General features: G+C 51.1%; 1 protein-coding gene across 1 annotated transcript in view; it reads right to left on the bottom strand.

Annotated features, from left to right (window-relative positions):
- AJAP1 (adherens junctions associated protein 1) overlaps positions 1-3,623 on the bottom strand; it is a 129,497-nt gene extending 125,874 nt beyond the window's left edge. The window contains exon 1 of the mRNA XM_070384466.1: positions 3,454-3,623. Coding sequence (XP_070240567.1) covers positions 3,454-3,482 — 29 coding nt within the window. The 5' untranslated portion in view covers positions 3,483-3,623. The remainder of the gene's footprint in view (positions 1-3,453) is intronic.
- Positions 3,624-21,017: the final 17,394 nt, after the last annotated feature.

Below are 21,017 nucleotides of genomic sequence, written 5' to 3'. Positions count from 1 at the left end.
GTCCGTGTTGGGGCTGGGGACCACAAGGGGGATGGGATGCCGCTGTTCCCTCTGAGCGACCTGGCTAGGAGGATGCAGGATGCATGAGGAAGAAGGCGGCTCTTTCTCCAGGGACTGGGAGACAGACATCTCAGGGAGGCGAGGAGCTGTCTCAGCTTGTGCCCTGCTCCCTACTTACTGGCCTCTTTGATGCACAGAAGAAAAAGAAGCAGGTGATTAGAATAAATCAACCAAAGAATAAATCAATTAACAGGCTGGGAGGAGCCTACTTCCCCCTCCTCTGCTTAGACAGTGTGTCCCCTGGGGGGTGGGGGAGCTTTGAGTGGTGGGGGGAGATGCACCCACGTGGCAGAAAAGATGTGAGCTGTCTCCTAAAATGATGATTTATTCCAGCAATATTGTCCTGGATGAGTATAACGGCTACTGACACTCGAGGGGCTCCAGTGGTAATCAATTTGGTGCCAGCAGCTGGAAGTGGGTGAGGACCAAGACTGACCAGGAGGGTGACATCTGTGGACAGAGCCTCTGACCTGGTCCTCTAAAGCCCAGCTGCAGGGCCCCAGCTACTGGAGGACTTTACAGGCAGCGATGGGGACAACCAAGACACTGGGACTGTGCACAGAGACCCAAACATGGTACCGTGTGGCCGGTGGGGACCTGTGTGAATCTCCATGAAAGAAGAGTCATCTTATATTGCTACAGACCCTCCCCCACCGCAGGCACACCCAGGGCCTCTGGAACAGAAGGAGCAACAGAACCTTAGCCTGGAAGAACAAGCAGAAGGACAGACACCAGGCCTCCAAGGAGCCCCTGAGGACTCCTGGCAAGTGCTTCGCAGGCTCCGAGCCCCCCATAAAGCTGCTACGTGGAGGGCTGTAGCCTCAGAGGCCACTCACAAGCAGGCGGCCGAACTCTAAAATCTGTGCCGCCTGCTGAGTAAGCATCCCCTTCAAGCTGCTCCCAGATCGAGCTCGGACGCAGCTGGCAGGGCTCTGAGGCCACCTTCAAAAGATACCTTTATCTGCACGGATGGAAGGTATCTTTGGAGCTCTGCTACAACCACCACCAAAAAGGCATAAAAACAGCTCCAAAACACTCAATCTGTTCCTCCTCCTCCTCCTCCTCGGAAGAAAAGGCACCGCACACAGCTCCTTTCCAATGCAGAAGCAGAAATCCTAGCCCAGACTTTGTCTCGCAAGCCAGAGCTGAGAGTCTTCACTCGGGTCGTGCCCAGGGCCGTCTCGTCACCTGGGCCCCGTATCTTATGCTTGCTTGACCTAACCAGGCTGGAAGCCAGACAGCACAATGCCCGGTGCTCACCTGGGGGAGCCATGGAGGGGCTTGGGAGGAGCAGAGGTAGTGGGCTGCCTTCAAGGAAAAACGCATTAGCAGGTCCCAGGCAAGCCATCCCTGGCTTTTAGTGACTGTTACGCTGTGCCTGGTGAGATGCAGAAACACAGACCCTCCAAGCACGGCCCCTTCTCCTGGCCAGCCGGCCAGGGGGTGGCTCTCAGACATGACAGAGCTCTCTCCTGCCAGCCTCCCCAAGAGGTGACAGCCGGTCCTCAGAGGCACATTTACAGAAAATCTCTTGTGCTAACACTGAAGGGAAAAAAACAAAAGGTCAAACTTCAAAATCAGCAACAGAACTATTTCCTAAAGCAAAATCCCAGGTAGACCTCACTCAGGGATGCGTTAGATGAACTGTTTTAGTGAACCACCAGAGAGGTTCTTTTTTCCCGTAATATTTATTCACTTTTCTCTTTATCAAAATATACTAATCTTTCAATCTAGCAAGTTGGTAATAAAGAAAGATGTCGGTTCAAATAACTTGCCGGCAATCAGGAAGGCAGTGCCAGACAGAAGCTGGGGAGGTGTCTGGGAGCTGAAGGAGCACCCTCTCCCAAAGAGGGGAGACCCCTTTGATCTTTTGGAAGGCTCTGGAGTCTGGCTGAAACCCGGCAGGCAGAGGCAGGGCACCTGGAAGGGGTCACTCGGGCAGAGCTGCCCTGACGCTCCATGGAGTCTGCGTCCCAGAGCGGCTGAGCCTAAACCTTATCTAGTCTGAGTACAGGACATCGATTCAGGCTGAGCCAATATCCAGCGCAACCCGCTTCAGTATTAACCTATTAAAGCCCAGGCCGCCGAACACGACCCGGCCACCCAGACAAGAAACGCCGCTTTCAAGAAAAAGGCCAAGGATAACACTGGACAATTCTCACTAGATATTTCCAACAGGCTTTGCCCCGGGACTGGGGAATCGTCTCATAAATCAAGGGTAGCTAAGAGACGCCTTGAGGGCTCCGTCCTCTCCCAGTTTCTCAAAATCAGGACGCGCACTCGATTCCCCCCTCAGCCCGCTCCCCCCAGCTTTTATCGGCTGGTGGTGGGGGCGGCTCAGGCACAGGCTCCGGCGACGACCGGGCCCCTTTCTCCCCAAAGCGGGAGTGCAGTGCATCCCAGTGGACAAACTCGAGAACCGCACGCTGGCTTTCGCAGCCTCCGCCTGCGTCCTTCCCGTTCTCCGATGCAACCCGGGACCCACACGCACCAGCTCCGCTGAGACCCCGGCGGAAGGGTGACGGATCGCAGGCCGTCTGCCCCGCCAAGGGGACAAGTGTGTCCGACTGGCTCCTAGAAGGGCTAAAACCCGAGAGCCGTGGCAGGCGAGCAAAGTTTGCCCCGAAGGGTCTTCTTGGGTAGCCCTGCTGCGGGCATCGAGCTCGAACCCCCGGTTTCAACCGGCCCTGGAGTCCGGGACAAAGGCAAACCCCAGGGCGTTCCTGGAGGGTGTTTGCCCGTAGGGGAGAAAGGGTGCCCTCCCGCGCTCCCCCAGAGCCTCAACGTCTCCCGCCCCAGCTGCCCGCCAGCTGTGCGCGCCCGTCGGGCCCGGAGGTCACCGGCAAACATCTGGATCGGCAGCTGGGAGCCCAGGAGGCCCCTGCTCAGCCCCGGGGCCCCGAGGAAGGGGAAAAGGGGGCGGTCGTGGCTATCAGGCTTCGGTTTCTTCTAACTCCGCCGGCCGAGCTCTCGCCAGACCCGGAGCCCCCTGGCTTTCCCTGGCAGCCCCGGCCCCCGCCCTGGGTTCACAGCCCGCCGCGCCCAGCGGCCCGCGCCTCCCCTGGGCCCCGAAGAGGCGGCGCGCCGGGGCGGCTGGCCAGGACACTGCGCTGCTGGCGCCGGGAGCAGCAGGCGCGCCCGGCCGGCCCCAGAACCGGGAGAAATGGGGCGGGCACCCGGACCCGGACACGCGGAACCCGGGACAGCCGGTTCCGGGGCTCCAAGCTCCGGAGCGGCTCCCCGACCCGGATCCCGGGGCACCGGCTGGCCTCTCACAGGAGCAGAGAGGGGTTCGCTTTATTCGCAACACAGAGGAAAGCGCCGCTTCAGCCCAGCTCGGTACCCACGCACCCGCGCGCCCACACGCACCCCGGCGCTGGCCGGGTCGCTCACCTGAGTCCTAAAAGCTGTTGAATCCACATGGTCACGTTTCGGGGAGCAGAGCCTCAGATCTCGCTCGCCCCGGCCATCTGCGCGGCGCCCGCGCCCGCTCGCTTCCGTCCCGCGGCGCCGGTCTCCGGCTCTCGGTCCGCCGCCGCCCGCTGCCCGCTGCCCGCCGCCCGCCGGCCGCGGGGCGCAGAGCGAGTCAGAGCGCGGCCGCGCGGGGCTCCATGCCGGCCGGCGCGCCGCCGCCGTTGGGGCGCATGGTTCAGGCGGGGCGGCCCGCTGGGGCGCACATCCTTGAGCCCGGGTGCAGGGCTCGCGACCCCCTCCGGGAGCGACCCGGAGAAGGCAGCGGTGAGGTGAGGGAGCCGGCTGCCGGCCCGGGAGGGGCGCGCTCCGGCGCCGCGGCCGCGAGGCGAGGATCGGGGAGCGGCGGCTTCGTCCTCCGGAGCCGCGAAGAGGGAGGCGGGCGGCGCCGCCGCGCACAGTGCGTGTCTCGCAGCGCGGTTCTCGATCCGGCCAGAGCCCCGCGCCGAGGGGGCGGCGAGGTCCGGGGGTGCGGGCGGCGGCGACGCTGGCGGACGCGTTTCCCCTGCGCGCGCCACCGACTCGGGGGGCTCTGCCGGGGACTCCGCCGCCGCTCGGCGCCGCTCAAGTTGGCCGGGGGCTCCGTCTGAGCGCTCGCTCCGCAGACGGACGCGGCGCCGGAGGCCGGCAGGAGGCGGGCGGGGGAGGCGCGCGGGGCGAGGGCGCCGTGGAGCGCGGGGCGTGGGAACGCGCGGCGGCGGCGCCGCGCTGAGGAGGCGCGCGGGGATCCCGGGGCCCCGCCGCCCGCGCCCACCGCGCCCGCCGCAGGGCCGCCCGCGCCGCTCGGCCGCCTCCTTCCGCGCGTCTGCCTCTCTGCGCGCTCGCCCCCGCCTCCCCGAGCGGGCCCCAACTCCGCCCGCCCGGCCCGGCTCACGTCACCCGCTCCCCCGCCCCTCGAACTGAAGCCCGAGCCCCCTGCCCGGCCCCGGCTGCCGGTTGCCGCCCGCCCCGCCTCGCGGTGGCCCACCTCTCCGCGCGGGGCCGTGCCCGGCCCCGGCGACACTGCAGGCGGGGCCCCAGCCGCCCCTTCCCCAGCTCTGGCCTCGTCCCGGTCCCCACCTTGGGAAAAGCTCGAGAGAGGCCGCGGGCTCGGATTGGACCGCCGGGCGCCGCCGGATGGTGTTGCCACGGTAACCGGATAGCACGCGAAGCGGTTCGAGGTTCTGACCCGGTTACCGGTGCACCCAGTGCCCCGAGAGACCTGGTTTGGCGGAGGGGACGTTCCCGAGGAAGTACTCGGGGGGCGCCTGGGGCGGGGACTAGGAGAAAAGTTTCCTCCAGGCAGAGGTGCGCGGAAGCGGCCGCGGGAGTCAGGTAGGTGAGAGGGTCCGCTGCTAGGCACTCGTGTCTCCCCGCGGCCTGGACCCCTGTCTCGGCTCCGGTGAGAGAAGTCTCTGCGTCCCTGGTCAGAACTCCACCATCTTCTGTCCCCCCACCCGTCCCGTCCAGTCCTGAATCCCGAAACCTCAACAGCTCCCCGGACTGGGCATCCAGCTGCGCCCGATCACAGGACTGCAGCTGCTGCTCGGCCGGCTCTGAAGAAGGAGGACCCCGGAGAGTTCCAGGACCCCGGCGTCTCGGACTGTCCGTCCCTGGAGTTCCCGTGCCTACCTGGTTAGGTTGTCCTTGCAAGGCCTTGACTAGAGGCGAAAGGGCCCGCGGCAGGGTCCCTCACACCGGGAAGAGACTCCTGGGAAACTCCGGGCTGAAGGCCGACTCCGTGAGCAGCCGCGACAAAGCCCTGCTTCCAACTCTCAGCGGCCCGAGGAGGTGCACAAACCAGGCCTTAGAAATCAGCTAGTGAAGCTCCTGTGTGGCAAGTGTGGATGCGGGGGTCCAGGGAGGGGCAGGCACCAGTGGTCTATGCAGGTGACTCTCCCACTGAAGCTCTGTAACCCCCAGCCCGCGAGAGAGACCCCCTCTATCAAGAGAGGCCTCCCTGGGAGGGGGCAGATGGTTATGGGGTGGAGCCAGGCCCGGTGCTTGCCCCTGAAACTTGGACCCCAGGCAGGCAACTTCATCCCTGAGCCTCCAGGACCTTTAAAGTCATAAGGTTCTCCTCTGCCCAGGCAGGAGGACAGAGGGGGATGACCTGCCTCCCGGAGAAGGTCCTAGAGGAGAGGGCAGGGGACAGGGTGGTGTGGTGGCCAGATCACCCCAAGTCTTTGACGCAGGTAGCCCAGGTGCCACTGTCTACTCACTATGGGATCCTGGGCACATTATCAACCTCTTTGGGTCCTCAGTTTTCACATCTGTGAAATGGGTTCCATATTCCCTTCCACAGCAGAGATTTCTGTGGGGGTTAAATGAGGTTGCCTCACACTGTTTCACTATTATTGTCCGAAGAAGCGGCAGGCTGATTCAGCCTTTCACCTACCTGACCACCCCTGGCGGGTCTTCCCCTGGAGTCCTCTCTTTGCTTGAGGGTTTAAGGGGGTGAACAGATCCCAAAGGGAGGTCCTGGAACAATGGACTGGGCCCCTGAAGCCTGGAGAGAAGCGGTGACTTCACTGCTGCCACCTAGCGGGATAAAGTGGGAGTGCTGCACCAGGGAGGCCCTTCAGGAGCCCAAGAATCCTTGATGAGGTTGCCCGGCCAGGTGAGCCTGGGGGTCTCCTGACCAGCTCTGCTCCAAGGACCCCTTCAGCACCCTTATGCAAACCCTCGTCTCAGAACGTTTTTAAGTGCATAGAAACTAAAATGCAGAGGATTGTTAGGAAACCAAGTGCACTGAAACACAACAAAATATTACAATGCATTTTTTATATAGCAGTGTATGTTCTTTTTATTACACTGAGGATGAATCGCCAGATCCAAAGTGTGCCGTGATTTGGCTGTGTCCGGACATGTAGCAGTAATATTTCGAGCCATCCACAGTCGTGGTGATGCAAGAGAAATGTCTGCAGTTTCTGTTTGATGGTCGCAGGTATGTCACACCGCCTTGTTCTGCTGCTGTTTATAACAGAAAGAAAGGCTGGACTTAGGTGATTTTTCTCACCATCCAAGTATAAGGACCCCTTGCATTCTACCCACATACCCAGGGGCTCCCCAGACCTCAGTGGAATTGTTTTCTGGAAAGAGCTGGGGGCAGAGACAGTCAGGAGGGGAAGTTACCCAGCAGGGAACCACGGAGACTTGGTGGGGCGCCTTCCACCCCTAGGGGAGGGAGGTTGCCCTCACCCAGGCTGTAAAGTCAGATTGAGGACAGAGACCTTCAGGTTTCTGTTTCCTGGGGCACTGACCACTCGGCTGCAAATCCTCCAAAGAGAACAACTCTTATTTTTTTTTTTTTCTCTTGATGCAAATATTGTCATTCTTAAAAGGCTTTTTTTATGTGGACCATTTTTTAAAAAAAGTCTTTATTGAATCTGTTGCAACATTGCTTCTGTTTTGTTTTTTGTGTTTTTCTGGCTGCAAGGCATTTGGGATCTTCGCTCCCTGACCAGGGATCAAACCCACAACCCCTGTAGTAGAAAGTGAAGTCCTAACCACTGGAACACCAAGGAAGTCCCAACATGGTCATTTGTATGTGCTGAAAAAGAATAAAATCATGACATATTGGGCTTCCCTGGTGGCTCAGATGGTAAAGAATCTCTGTGTGCATTGCAGGACACCCTGGTTCAATCCCTGGGTCAGGAAGACCCCCTGGAGAAATGAATGGTTGCCCATTCCAGTATTCTTGCCTGGAGAATTCTATGGACAGAAGGAGCCTAGTGGGCTACAGTCCATGGGGTCGCAAAGAGTTGAACACGATTGAGTGACTCACACTAACTAAGAGCAATGACATATTTCACTGTTAATGTAACTGGTTTCTTGTGCTTGGATGGCATCTCATATTTCTGACCAGTCCATTTTTCTCCTCTCTTGGGAGTTTGGAGGGGATGGTGTAAGTCATCTCCCACCCAGCACACTAGCGTGCACACACACAGAGGCAGAGACACACGCCTACAAGCTTGAACAAATGCAAAAGGGAACTTTTCAGATGTACCCATTGTTGAAAGATCACCAGGTCCCCACCTCCAGGAGAAGCCTGCAACCAGGGACCTGGAATCCCAGGCTGGCCCCAGGCTCTGGAAGCCCTCTCTGCCCTGCAGTATTTTCCCAACAAAGAAGCTGGCCGACCCCCAGCGGGAGGCCCTCTTTGAAGCTCTTAGACCATTTACCTAATGGCCTTCACAGACTTGACTATTTTTAAAACCCATCCAAAGCCAAATTGAGCTGCCATTGTTCATTTTTCTCCCAAGGAGGTAAATGTGTCTTAAGCATGACATTTGATTAAGTGGCTACATTTGTGATTTTAAATGGAAGGGAAATACTGATTGAAATTATTATAAGTTTCTTTAAAGCGTTCACAGTCTTCTCTGCCCCCGCCCCCCTGCCTTTCCAGCTTCCTCCACCCATTAAAACATTCAAGGGGTCAGAGGGTTGGGAAAGAAGTACAAGTCACTTTTCCTCCTGAGTGGGGGAGGGTGAGTGCCCCTGACTTTGGAGTCCTGCCCCGACCCCACCCGCCTCTGAACTGTTCCCCAGGGATGCTGCACACAGCTGTCCACTCCAGCTGTGGGCAGGTCAGAGCCTGGGAGGGAAACTGAGACTCCCTCTCATCAAATGACTCGGAATGCTGGGTCTCTGCTACCCATCAAATACTCATGTGTATCAGAGAGGGAAAAATATGGTCCCTCTGCTTCCTCTGATCAAGCAATGGACTCCCATGAGGGCTGCCTAAGAATTTTATCTGGGAAAAAGAAAACCCTCACTTCAAGCCTTTAAAAAATTTTCTGTGATGACCAACTTTCCTGTTCTATTTAACAGGGCAAGGATGAAGACTAGGAGGATCCATTACCATTGCAATATAAAGTGACCATTTGATTAGCAGTCCTTTGGCATTACAGGGTGTGGAGGTTTGGGGCATGAAGCTGGAGAGTAGAGGGTCTAGGGTGGACAGACATGGGCGGGAAGCCAGTCAATGAGGTGCCTGGGGATGGGGCTACCGAGCTGAATCCTTACACATTCTCCTGTGACTGAGTCCGAAATCTGAAGGTTTTGGCCTTCCGTGGTGGTGCAGTGGATAAGAATCTGCCTGCCAATGCAGGAGACATGGGTTCTATCCCTGGTCCAGGAAGATTCCACATGCCATGGAGCAACTAAACCCATGCACCATAGTCACTGAGTCCATGAGCCGCAACTCCTGAGCCAGCATGTTGCAACTACTGAAGCCCGAGCACCCTAGAGCCTGTGCTCCATCACAAGAGAAGCCCTTGTGCCACTAGGAAGGTAGCCCCTGCTCACCACAATAGAGAAAGCCTGTGCACACAGCAGTGAAGACCCGGCCCAGCCAAAAATACATACACGATTTTTTTTTTAATTTTTAAATGAGCAAAGTCTGAGGGTTTTGTCCTGTGTTGCAAAGTTTCTGCAGTTGTGTTTGTGTCGAGGGGAGTTGGGGGACCTCTGCTGTGGGGGTGAGGGCTGGGGGAGACCACAGTGGCCAGAGAAACCAGGAGGAAGAACTGGGACACGGTGACTAATTCCAGAAGGGATGTGAGGAAAATTCCTTCCTGCCTCACATTCCAGAAGATTCTGGGCCCTGGGTGGATGGGGACCGTGGTGGCAAGAAGAGCCGCCCAACTTCACAGAGTTCTCAGGATGGGGCTTTAGACAGGTGAACTGGGTATTAAGGAAAATCAATGAGGTTGGGGGCAGGTCAGGGGCCCCTTGGTTACACTCACTGATACAGTAAGGGACCAGGGACATCACTTGCTAGCCCCAAAAGTCCCACTCCTTCTAGGAGGAGAGGAGAGAGGCTGAGGATGCCCTCATTGTGTTGACTGAGCCCTGAGGATGTGCAGGGAAAAATACCAGTGATGAGGCTCCCTGGGAACAAGCTCCTCCATCGGTGGTGGGTGCACAGGGACTGAGGGCTGACCCTGGAGGGGTCGCTGCTCCTGGCAGGTCCAGGGACCCCTGGCTCTAAGCAGGAAGGGTCGAGTTGGATGCCCCAGGGTTCTGAGCTATTGCTGTCTCTTCCAAATCAATTCATCAACCGCGTTCAGCCCAGACCAGAAACTGTTGCGTCGGCAGACAACCTGCAGAGCTTGGTGACAACCCGACACAGGGTGTTTTCTGGCTCCCGCTCAAGACCACCATGTTGCCCCATCCGTCCTCCTGCACGTTGTCTTCACTCGGGACCAGCCTGCAGGAGCTGCTCTCACCTGCACACCCCATCATGCAGGGCAGAGTCATGGCAGAACCTCACTGTGGCCCCTACGGCTACCCCCAGGAGGTGGCACAGCCAGGCTGGCATCAGCAGGCTGAGGAAACAGAAACCTCACCCAGAGAAAGGCAGGTGATACCTCTACTTATGAGTTATTGTTGTCGTTCAGTTGCCAAGTTGTGTCCGACTCTTTGCAACACCATGGACAGGCCTCCCTGTCCTTCACCATCTCCCAGAGTTTGATCAAACTCATGTCCATTGAGTCAGTGATGCCATCCAACCATCTTATCCTCTGTCAACCCCTTCTCCTCCTGCCCTCAATCTTTCCCAGCATGAAGGTCTTTCCCAATGAGTCAGCTCTTTGCATCAAATGGTCAAAAGATTGGCACTTTAGCAACAGTCCTTCCAATGAATATTCAGAGTTGATAGGGGCCAACAATTCCAGAAGGTTTAAAATTTCATTTTTACAGAGCCCCTAAATTTGACAATGCCAAAATTTGTTGAAAGGAAGGTAGCATGTTTTCTGGCAAGCATGTTGTGCTTGCATGTTTTTTTCTATCTCTGAACTCTAGATGGATTTTTGAACCTCGAGGCTGCAAGAATTCATCTAGACATTATCGCCTACCCAAGAGTCAGGCACCTGGTTAATGCTGGAAACTCAGAGGCAGACAGTTGTCACTAATGATTGGGTAGTGGGGCTGATTGGCTTTATCCCTAACTATACAAATGGTCAGATAATGCATCTTTAGGGCCTGTATTTCTATCTAGAAGAGAGAGCTGTGATTAGTCAAAAGCAACCATCACCATCATTTCCATCACCATCTTTTTCATCATCACCATCCCCATCATCATTATCATCATCACCACCATCACCACCATCACCATGGTCACCATCGTCATCACTGTCATTTCTAAGATACCTCCGTGGCCTCCTTTCTCAGTCAGTAATTACTGGACCCTGCCTTCCCCCAGAAGCAGCTCATCTGGGCTGCTCTCAGCCAATCTAGGAAGTAATTGAGCAGAAAAGCCACTTCCTCTAACAGTGCCTTGTTGGAGCTGTTATCTTCGGCTTGAAGAGGTTTCCAGAACATGCCAAGGAGGGAGGAAGACTTGTCGTTTCCTGAATGCGCCGGTGCAGAGCAAATGCCTAGCTGGTTTGTCCCAGTGTAGCCTGAAAGTCACCCCTGCATGGAAGATGAATGAAGAATTTTAAATTCTTCTTCACCATGAAGAATTTTACATTTCTGACCTCATTTAAGTGCCGCCGCAACCCGGAGAGGTTGGTGATACTATCATACATGGGCTTATATTGAAAGCATTTCATACCGTGCAGCCTGGGCACCGGGATGAAGGTTGTCCACAGCCATGGGGTCATGCAGGGCTTCCGGGAGAGCACCAGAGGCGGTGGTCGGGGTGCTGGGGAGTAGGGGGGCTGTTTGCAGCTCGTAGGAAGGTATTCCAATTCTGTAATATCTGGAGTGGCTGCTCGCAGCCATGCTGACTGAATGCCAGGCCTGATCACATGCATATGCATCAGAACTTCAAAGCTGATTGTCCAGGATCCCCCTGCAGGGAAGGGACGACTCAGTGATCCAGTCTGGGATGTCCAATGCCAAAGCTCTCTCTAGTACAACACATGAAGGACTCTTGACAGAGATCCATTTCACCACCTGCTTTCTTCTTTTTTTTTAATTGGTCTTATGGGTTTTATTCTTTTTTTCTCTTTCTTTTTCTTTTTTTGAGTATGTTAAAAAGCCGAAGCCCTGGAAGGCAACCTGTGTTCAAAGCAGTTCAATACTCAAATTCTACCCATGGCTACCCTAGATCATGATTTTTTGATGCACAGTAGAGCTGGTCCCCTGCATAATCAACTCTGGCCCTAATTCCACCTTTAGAACTATGCTTTTATGAAAGGTTCACTTTTGTTTGGACCTCTAGGGAATGTGGCTGCATTTACACACTGCCAGATGACCACCCCATATCTACTGCCCCTGTCTCTTACTAACAGAACTTTGTTGGGGGGGTCGGGGGAGTGATAAATGTGCCTGGCTGAAAGTTCATGTATTCCCCGCCTCCTTTTTCCTGAGGGTGGCTTGTGATGCAATTCTGACCAATGAGATATAAGAAGAAATTGCTTGATGGGATACCTGGTGAAGTTTTTTAGAAGGGGGCTGACTTTTTAGCACCTGTTTTTGCCTTCTTTCTTGTCCTTATTTTTGCCTGGAATGCAGATAGGATGCAGGAGATGGTGCAGCCATGTTGTGACCATGAGGTGACAGGTATGAGAGTGGAAGCTGCATGTCAAAATGTCAGAGTAAAGGGACAGAAGGAGTCTGGGCCACTGGGGTGTGGTGCACAGCCACATGCATTCCAAATTACCGACCTACCGACTTCCTGTTTGGCAAGGGAAATAAATCTCACATTAGTTCAAGCTTCTCTTGGTCCCAATTTTCTGTAGCTTTTGGCCAAATGTAATCCTCATTGAGAGCATGCCAGTGCTTACCTGTAAGGCTGGTAGTTAATCAATTGTAGGCCTTCAGTGTTTTAAGATTCTAAATTTCCTAGGGTAGAATTTTATCAACTGTCACTGAAAGTTAAAAAGGAATGACTGAGATCAATCCAGAATCAAGAGTCTAAATAGAAACATAACACAGGGTTTTAAGTCTTCACGGTGTGCTGTGCTCAGTTGCTCAGTCATGTCTGACCCTTTGCAACCCCGAGGACTGTAACCCACCAGGCTCCTCTGTCCATGGGATTTTCCAGGCAAGAATACTGAGGTGGGTTGCCATTCCCATCTCCAGGGGATCTTTCCAACCCAGGGATCAACCTGGGGCTCCTGCATCTCCTGTACTGGCTTCACCTTTCCCCCTTAACATCTTGATATACACCTGATTCACCAGCGTCACCTCTTTCGCTGAGTTCTTTCTGCCTTGGGGATGGGAGTGTTGAAGCTAAGGAATTCATCATTCCTTTGTTCTGATGTTTCTGGAAACTTCACTGAGTAAGGAAGTACATGTCTCCCAGGATACAGTGACTCCTGGCTCATCTGGGTTGCATGTCTGATGCCCAGAGTTCTCCTCTGTTGCAGGAGTCAGCAAAGGGCTCCAGAGAAGGTAGCCTGGTCTGCTGTGTCTGAAGCAAGTGTTTAAAAGCTGAATCAGGCTCACAGCATCCCAGATGAGCTTGAGGACTTAGGCTTCCCAAACACATCAGCAATCCAGGGTATGTTTTTGAAGCAATAGCCTGGATACCACTAGAACTGCCCCTACCCTCATAATGAGCAGTGACATTTGTATCCAAAAAAGGACGCTTCAGTTCAGTCGCTCAGTCGTGTCCGACTCTTTGCGACCCCATGAATTGCAGCACCCCAGGCCTCCCTGTCCATCACCATCTCCTGGAGTTCACACAAACTCATGTCCATTGAGTCGGCGATGCCATCCAGCCATCTCATCTCTCTGTCGTCCCCTTTTCCTCCTGCCCCCAATCCCTCCCAGCATCAGAGTCTTTTCCAATGAGTCAACACTTTGCATGAGGTGGCCAAAGTACTGGAGTTTCAGCTTCAGCATCATTCCTTCCAAAGAACACCCAGGACTGATCTCCTTCAGAATGGACTGGTTGGATCTCCTTGCAGTCCAAGGGACTCTCAGGAGTCTTCTCCAACACTACAGTTCAAAAGCACCAATTCTTCAGTGCTCAGCTTTCTTCACAGTCCAACTCTCACATCCATACATGACCACTAGAAAAACCATAGCCTTGACTAGACGGACCTTTCTTGGCAAAGTAATGTCTCTGCTTTTCAATATGCTATCTAGATTGGTCATAACTTTTCTTCCAAGGAGTAAGCATCTTTTAATTTCGTGGCTGCAGTCACCATCTGCAGTGATTTTGGAGCCCCCCAAAAAATAAAAACTCTGACACTGTTTCCACTATTTCCCCATCTATTTCCCATGAAATGATGGGACCAGATGCCATGATCTTCATTTTCTGAATGTTGAGCTTTAAGCCAACTTTTTCACTCTCTCTTTCACTTTCATCAAGAGGCTTTTGAGTTCCTCTTCACTTTCTGCCATAAGGGTGATGTTATCTGCATATCTGAGGTTATTGATATTTCTCCCGGCAATCTTGATTTCAGCTTGTGCTTCATCCAGCCCAGTGTTTCTCATGATGTACTCTGCACAGAAGTTAAATAAGCAGGGTGACAATATACAGCCTTGACGTACTCCTTTTCCTATTTGGAACCAGTCTGTTGTTCCATGTCCAGTTCTAACTGTTGCTTCCTGACCTGCATAAAGGTTTCTCAAGAGGCAGGTCAGGTGGTCTGGTATTCCCATCTCTTTCAGAATTTTCCACAGTTTGTTGTGATCCACACAGTCAAAGGCTTTGACATAGTCAATAAAGCAGAAATAGATGTTTTGCTGGAACTCTCTTGCTTTTTTGATGATCCAGCGGATGTTGGCAATTTGATCTCTGGTTCCTCTGCCTTTTCTAAAACCAACTTGAACATCTGGAAGTTCACGGTTCACGTATTGTTGAAGCCTGGCTTGGAGAATTTTGAGCATTGCTTTACTAGCGTGTGAGATGAGTGCAATTGTGCGGTAGTTTGAGCATTCTTTGGCACTGCCTTTCTTTGGGACTGGAATGAAAACTGACCTTTTCCAGTTCTGTGGCCACAGCTGAGTTTTCCAAATTTGCTGGCATATTGAGTGCAGCACTTTCACAGCATCATCTTTCAGGATTTGGAATAGCTCAGCTGGAATTCCATCACCTCCACTAGCTTTGTTCGTAGTGATGTTTTCTAAGTCCCGCTTGACTTCACATTCCAGGATGTCTGGCTCTAGGTCAGTGATCACACCATCGTGATTATCTGGGTCGTGAAGATCTTTTTTGTTCAGTTCTTCTGTGTATTCTTGCCACCTCTTCTTAATATCTTCTGCTTCTGTTAGGTTCATACCATTTCTGTCCTTTATCGAGCCCATCTTTGCATGAAATGTTCCCTTGGGATCTCTAATTTTCTTGACGAGATCTCTAGTTTTCCACATTCTGTTGTTTTCCTCTATTTCTTTGCATTGATTGCTGAGGAAGACTTTGTTATCTCTTCTTGCTATTCTTTGGAACTCTGCATTCAGATGCTTATATCTTTCCTTTTGTCCTTTGCTTTTCACTTCTCTTCTTTTCACAGCTATTTGTAAGGCCTCTCCAGCCATTTTGCTTTTTTGCATTTCTTTTCCATGGGGATGGTCTTGATCCCTGTCTCCTGTACAATGTCACAAACCTCATTCCAAAGTTCATCAGGCACTCTATCTATCAGACCTAGTCCCTTGAATCTATTTCTCACTTCCACTGTATAATCATAAGGGATTTGATTTAGGTCATACCTGAATGGTCTAGTGGTTTTCCCTACTTTCGTCAATTTAAGTCTGAATTTGGCAATAAGGAGTTCATGATCTGAGCCACAGTCAGCTCCCAGTCTTGTTTTTGCTGACTGTATAGAGCTTCTCCATCTTTGGCTGCAAAGAATATAATCAATCTGATTTTGGTGTTGACCATCTGGCAATGTCCATGTGTAGAGTCTTCTCTTGTGTTATTGGAAGAGGGTGTTTGCTATGACCAGTGCGTTCTCTTGGCAAAACTCTATTAGCCTTTGCCCTGCTTCATTCTGTATTCCAAGGCCAAATTTGCCTGTTATTCCAGATGTTTCTTGACTTCCTACTTTTGCATTCCAGTCCCCTATAATGAAAAGGACATTTTTGGGGGGGGGTGTTAGTTCTAAAAGGTCTTGTAGGTCTTCATAGAACCGTTCAACTTCAGCTTCTTCAGCATTACTGGTTGGGGCAGAGACTTGGATTACTGTGATATTGAATGGTTTGCCTTGGAAATGAACAGAGATCATTCTGTTGTTTTTGAGACTGCATCCAAGTACTGAGTTTCGGACTCTTTTGTTGACCATGATGGCTACTCCATTTCTTCTAAGGGATTCCTGCCCACAGTAGTAGATATAATGGTCATCTGAGTTAAATTCACCCATTCCAGTCCATTTTAGTTCGCTGATTCCTAGAATGTCGACGTTCATTCTTGCCATCTCCTGTTTGACCACTTCCAGTTTGCCTTGATTCATGGGCCTAACATTCCAGATTCCTATGCAATATTTCTCTTGCTTCTATCACCAGTCACATCCACAACTGGGTGTTGTTTTTACTTTGGCTCCATCCCTTCATTCTTTCTGGAGTTATTTCTCCACTCATCTCCACCCTCATAATGATCAGCGACATTTGTATCCAAAAAAGGACACTTAGAGTAATCAGAAGGATATGGGTTCCATTTGTTCCTCTTTTTTTACATCAAACAAATAATGTCAAGTGCTGCCTTCACCACTTACCAGATCTCATACCAGTTATGTCATTTCCTTTACCATGGTTCTCACATCTTGCAAATGAGACAGGAAGGAGCAAACCTCGGGAGGATTTAAATCATATGACCTGGGCGATGCTCCTGCCACATTAGATGCTTATAAATCATTGCCATGATTAGGAAGGAGCTGCTGTCAGTGCAACTGGTGTACATCTGAGGACAGATATCAGCTACTTATTAATTTATCCTTCATGCCTCAAAGATTTATTGTGCATGATTCTAGGTACCAGGTAAACTTTGAACAGTTAAACACACCTTCTCCATAAGACAGTTCAGAGAAGAATCCAGACCATAAACAGAACACAAGATAGAAATGCATAATTGTCCACTGGAAACTTTCTGAAAGTCATTGACTGGCTGTTGTCTGGTACTCGGCACCATCGCCTCCTTTCTAAGCTCTCTCCTGCTTTTAGGGGCTAGAAGCCTGCAAACTACATCCCTAGCCCTCCTTCCTGCAGTAGCAAATGGTCCTGTGAGTGGCTGTGGAATAATGGTGTCTGGATCTCAGAGGAGAGTTAGAGACTCACACGGTAGGAAAGCCAGGGTGACATCCATATATATTGATGAAAGTCATACATGTCTCAACAGAACAGTAAGACCTAATGTAAGCAGGGTTCTGCAGAGTGCTGTGAGGGATCTGAAGCTGCCCATGCCTCTGAGCAACTTGGTAGGAAAACAAGGACAAACAGATCTGGGTCAACTTCTCTCCAGGCAGAGCAGTCAGCAGCTTAGAGTCAGCCATTCCTCGATTCCCATGTTCATTGAGCCAACTTGTATTCCATGACTGCTGCATCAGACAAATGAGATCCTGTCTCTCAGGTTGTTTTCTAGTTCAGCCTACTGAGTTTCAGAAAATGTGAGCTAGACATCACTTTGGAACCCAGATTTGGGATTAAGGGACGGATGAGATTGGATTGTCTTCATCCCTAGATTCCTTGGGTCAAGTTCCAAGCCCCAAACATCCATGTGGGAAGGTTAGTAAGCTCTCTGTGATCGAAGCATCACCGGCTTATTAAAACTTGCTTGAAAATTGGGAGAGGGGCAGGTAGCCTCATCTGTTGAATGTCTAAGTTGATTGTTGAGGCTTCCCTGGTGGTCCAGTGGTTAAGACTCCACATTCCAAGCCAGGGGACAGAGGTTCAATCCTTGGTCAGAGAACTAAGATCCCACATGCCACGGGGCAACTAAGCTTGCATGCTACAACTACTGAGCCTATGTGCTCTAGAGCCTGTGCATCCCAACTAGAGAAGCCTGCAAGCCACAACAAAAGATCCCATGTGCTGCAACTAAGAGTCAATGCAGCCAAATTAATTAAGTAGTTAATTAATTAAAAGAACTTGATTGCTGACCAGGGACACACGGGTGTCCAAAGGGGAGGCTCTTGGCAAACAGGGTGACCTAGACAGGCTGGGACTATAGTTCTGGAATAACTCTTCACACTGCTCTTTCTCACTCTCAAGGTGTCCCAGTTTGGACTATAAGTTCTATGCTGACTCAATCAATCAAGTGCTTCCACATCAAAAGCTTTGATGTTGTTCAGTCGCTAAGTCATGTTCAACTCTTTGCGACCCCATAGACTGCAACATGCCAGGCTTCCCTGTCCTTCTGTATCTCCCAGAGTTTACTCAAATTCATGTCCACTGAGTCAGTGATGCTAACAAACTATCTCTGCCACCCTATTCTCATTTGCCTTTAATATTTCACAGCATCAGGGTCTTTTCAAATGAGTCTGATCTTTGAATCCAGTGGCCAAAGTATTGGAGCTTCAGCTTCAGCATCATTCCTTCCAATGAATAATCAGGGTTGATTTCCTTTAGGATGGACTTATTTGATCTCCTTACCTTCCAGGGGCCTCTCAAGACTATTCTCCAGCACCATAATTTGAAAGCATCGGTTCTCCAGGGCTTAGTCTTCTTTGTGGTCCAACTTTCACATTGTTACATGACTACTGGAAAAACCATAGCTTTGACTACATGGACCTTTGTCAGCAAAGTGATGTCTCTGCTTTTTAATACGCTGTCAAAAGCTATTGAGCATTAAAGAGACACCACCTAGGAGTTTGGAGAAGGAAATGGCAACCCGCTCCAGTATTCTTGCCTAGAAAATCCCATAGACAGAAGAACCCGGCAGAACAGTTCATGGGGTCGCAAAGAGTTGGACATGACAGAGCAACTGAGCACACAACTGGGAGGTTGAAGGCACCAGGGATCTTAAGACTGAGAAGTGAGAGTCCATCCAGGAATGTGGGCATGCAAGCTCACACCAGCTTTGCTTACAATCACCAAAAGGTGGACACAGCCTAAATGTTCATGAACAGACAGGTGGACAGCGGAATGTGGATCCTCATACAATGGAAGACAGTTAAACCTTAAAAGGGAATGAGGCAGCGACACATGCTACCACATGTGTGATCCTTGCAAACATGACATTGTGAAAGAAACTAGACAAAGGGCATGTGTGGGGAACAAACTCCAGAAGATAGAGAAGGGCAGGAAAGCCTGGCAGGCTGCTCCTTGAGATCACAGAGTTGGACACGACTGAACAATCGGACAACAACAACAAGACAGGAAGTAGTTTACTATTTGCTCAGGGCTTTGGGTAGGAGGAGGATAGGGAGTGATAACTAAAGGGTACAATCTCTGTTTAAGATGGTTTAAAGTGATGAAAATGTTCTGAAACTGACTAGGTGATGACTGCACATATCTGTGGGTATGCCCAAACCATTGAATTGTACACCTTAAATGGCTGAATTTTGTAGTATGCGAATTAAATCTCAATAAAGCTGTTTAAGACTCATGCATGGGTAAAAATCCATTCAAAGTCAGATAAACCAGTAGATTTTAATGTAATACAGTACAAAAGGTACAGACGTGGAATTCCACCTTGCAACTAACCGTTAAGAAACCACAACTTGTCAAATGTCCCTATGGTTTCAAACAAGATACCCACAATTATTTGAAAAATCTATTAAAACATTCATCTCTTCCCTAGCTACACCAATGTCTGAGGCTGAGTTTTCCTTAGATACGTCAACCAAAACGACACGTTGCAACCGACTGAACAGAGATTCAGATGTGACGATCTGGATGTCTCACACAATGTCCTTTTAATTTGGAAATGTTATTTTTAGTAAGAATGTTAGTTACACTAATAACAGTAATTTTTAAGTGAAGAAGGAAATGCAGACTCAATAATTGGCTCAGCCTGTAAAACCTGTGCAGTGTTAGCATAGCCGTTCACGCCTTCATTCAAAAATTCATCGGATGCCCACTCTGTGCGTGAGTGATGGCGATGATGGTGATCATTATATTAATTCCAGTTAACATTATAAACCAGTTAACGATGAGTCAAGTGCTTGATAAATTTGGGCCATTTATCCTGACAGCACCCCTTAAAGTGAGGACATTATTAGCCCAGACAGCTGCTCTGGGAGGTACCCAGGGGCAGGTCTGCAGAGTATGTTCTGGAGTCTTTTGCTGGCAGGTGGGCAGCATAGACGCATAGCCCTTCAGCCTTTGTGGCTGACACACAGCTCCCCTCAGCCAGTGTGGCAAAGTGGGTATGCACACTGCAGTTATGTTGTTCTTAGTGGGGTGTGGAGTCAGTGTCCAGGGGCTGTATGGACACCCCCCAACCCATATCTTCAGTATGGGTTGGGGGTTGGTGTGGGACATCCCCCTGCTCCCAGAGGGAACTTGCAGGGCAGAGATTTAGTTCTGGGGGCAGAGTTACAAAGTCACTTCCTGACAGCTGTTGGTTCCCACCTGCCTGCTTCCTGGTCGGCTGGCCTCTTGATTGTCGGGAAGTGTTGTAAACCAAACATTTGTGTCCCCTGGAGATTCCTATGTGGAAGCACAAACTCCCAGTGCAATGGTATGTGGAGGTGGGTCCTTTGGGAGGGGATTGGGTTTAGATAAATATGAGGGTGGGGACCCTATGATGGGGTTGGTGCCCTTACAAGAAGCTGATGAAACCAGAGTGGATCTGATCCCTCCCCACCCCCACCGACTGGGTTTGTGTCCAGGATTCCATCACCTCTCGTTCTTCAGTGTCATGGGCCTTCCTTTTTCAAGATGAGGGAAGTTATATGGAACTAATAATTACCAAAAAAGACTGAAACTTGCCAAAGCAGTCCTAAGGTAAAAGAACAAAGTTGGACCTCCCAGAGCTCAGATGATACCACAAAGTTACAGTAATCAAAACAGCATAGTATTGTCCCCAAAACAGACATAACGATCAATGGAACAGAATGGAGGGCCCAGAAATAAACCCATACACCATAATCTTCAACAAAGGAGGCAAGAATATACTATGGGGGACAAGACAATCTCTTCAGCAAGTGGTGTTGGGAAAGCGGGTCAGCTCATGTAAATCAATGAAGTTAGAACACTCCCTCACTCCATACACAAAAATATACTCAAGGGGGAGTGGGGTGGAGGCTGAAGAGGGAGTGGATATGTATATACTTATAGTATTCACATTGTTGTACAAGAGAAACCAGCACAACATTGAAAAGCAATTATCCTCCAATTAAATTTTTAAAGTTTACTCAAAATAAACTCAAAACTTAAAGGCTTAAATATAAGACTTGACAATGATATAAATCAACAATACTTCAAAAAATGCATTTTTTTTAAAAAGGGCCATGCATGGATGGTGATGCCACGCTGTACAGGGAGGTGTGGGGCTAATCAAATTCTGTGCATTCCGGCTGCTTCTGACCCAGGCAATGGCAGCACTGACCACAGGAGCCTCTGCCCACAGTTGAGAGTCCTGTTCTTGTGTCCATGCAAAGATTTCCAGTGGAGGCTAAGCGACAAGGCATTTCAGGAGGATTTTCTGCAAGTTTGGAACTCAGATGGAA

The sequence above is a fragment of the Bos mutus genome, chromosome 16 (assembly GCF_027580195.1).
Source record: "Bos mutus isolate GX-2022 chromosome 16, NWIPB_WYAK_1.1, whole genome shotgun sequence".
Classification (NCBI taxonomy): domain Eukaryota; kingdom Metazoa; phylum Chordata; class Mammalia; order Artiodactyla; family Bovidae; genus Bos; species Bos mutus.
The sequence above is the reverse complement of the archived record's forward strand: the minus strand, read 5'-3'. Positions and strand labels throughout refer to the sequence as shown.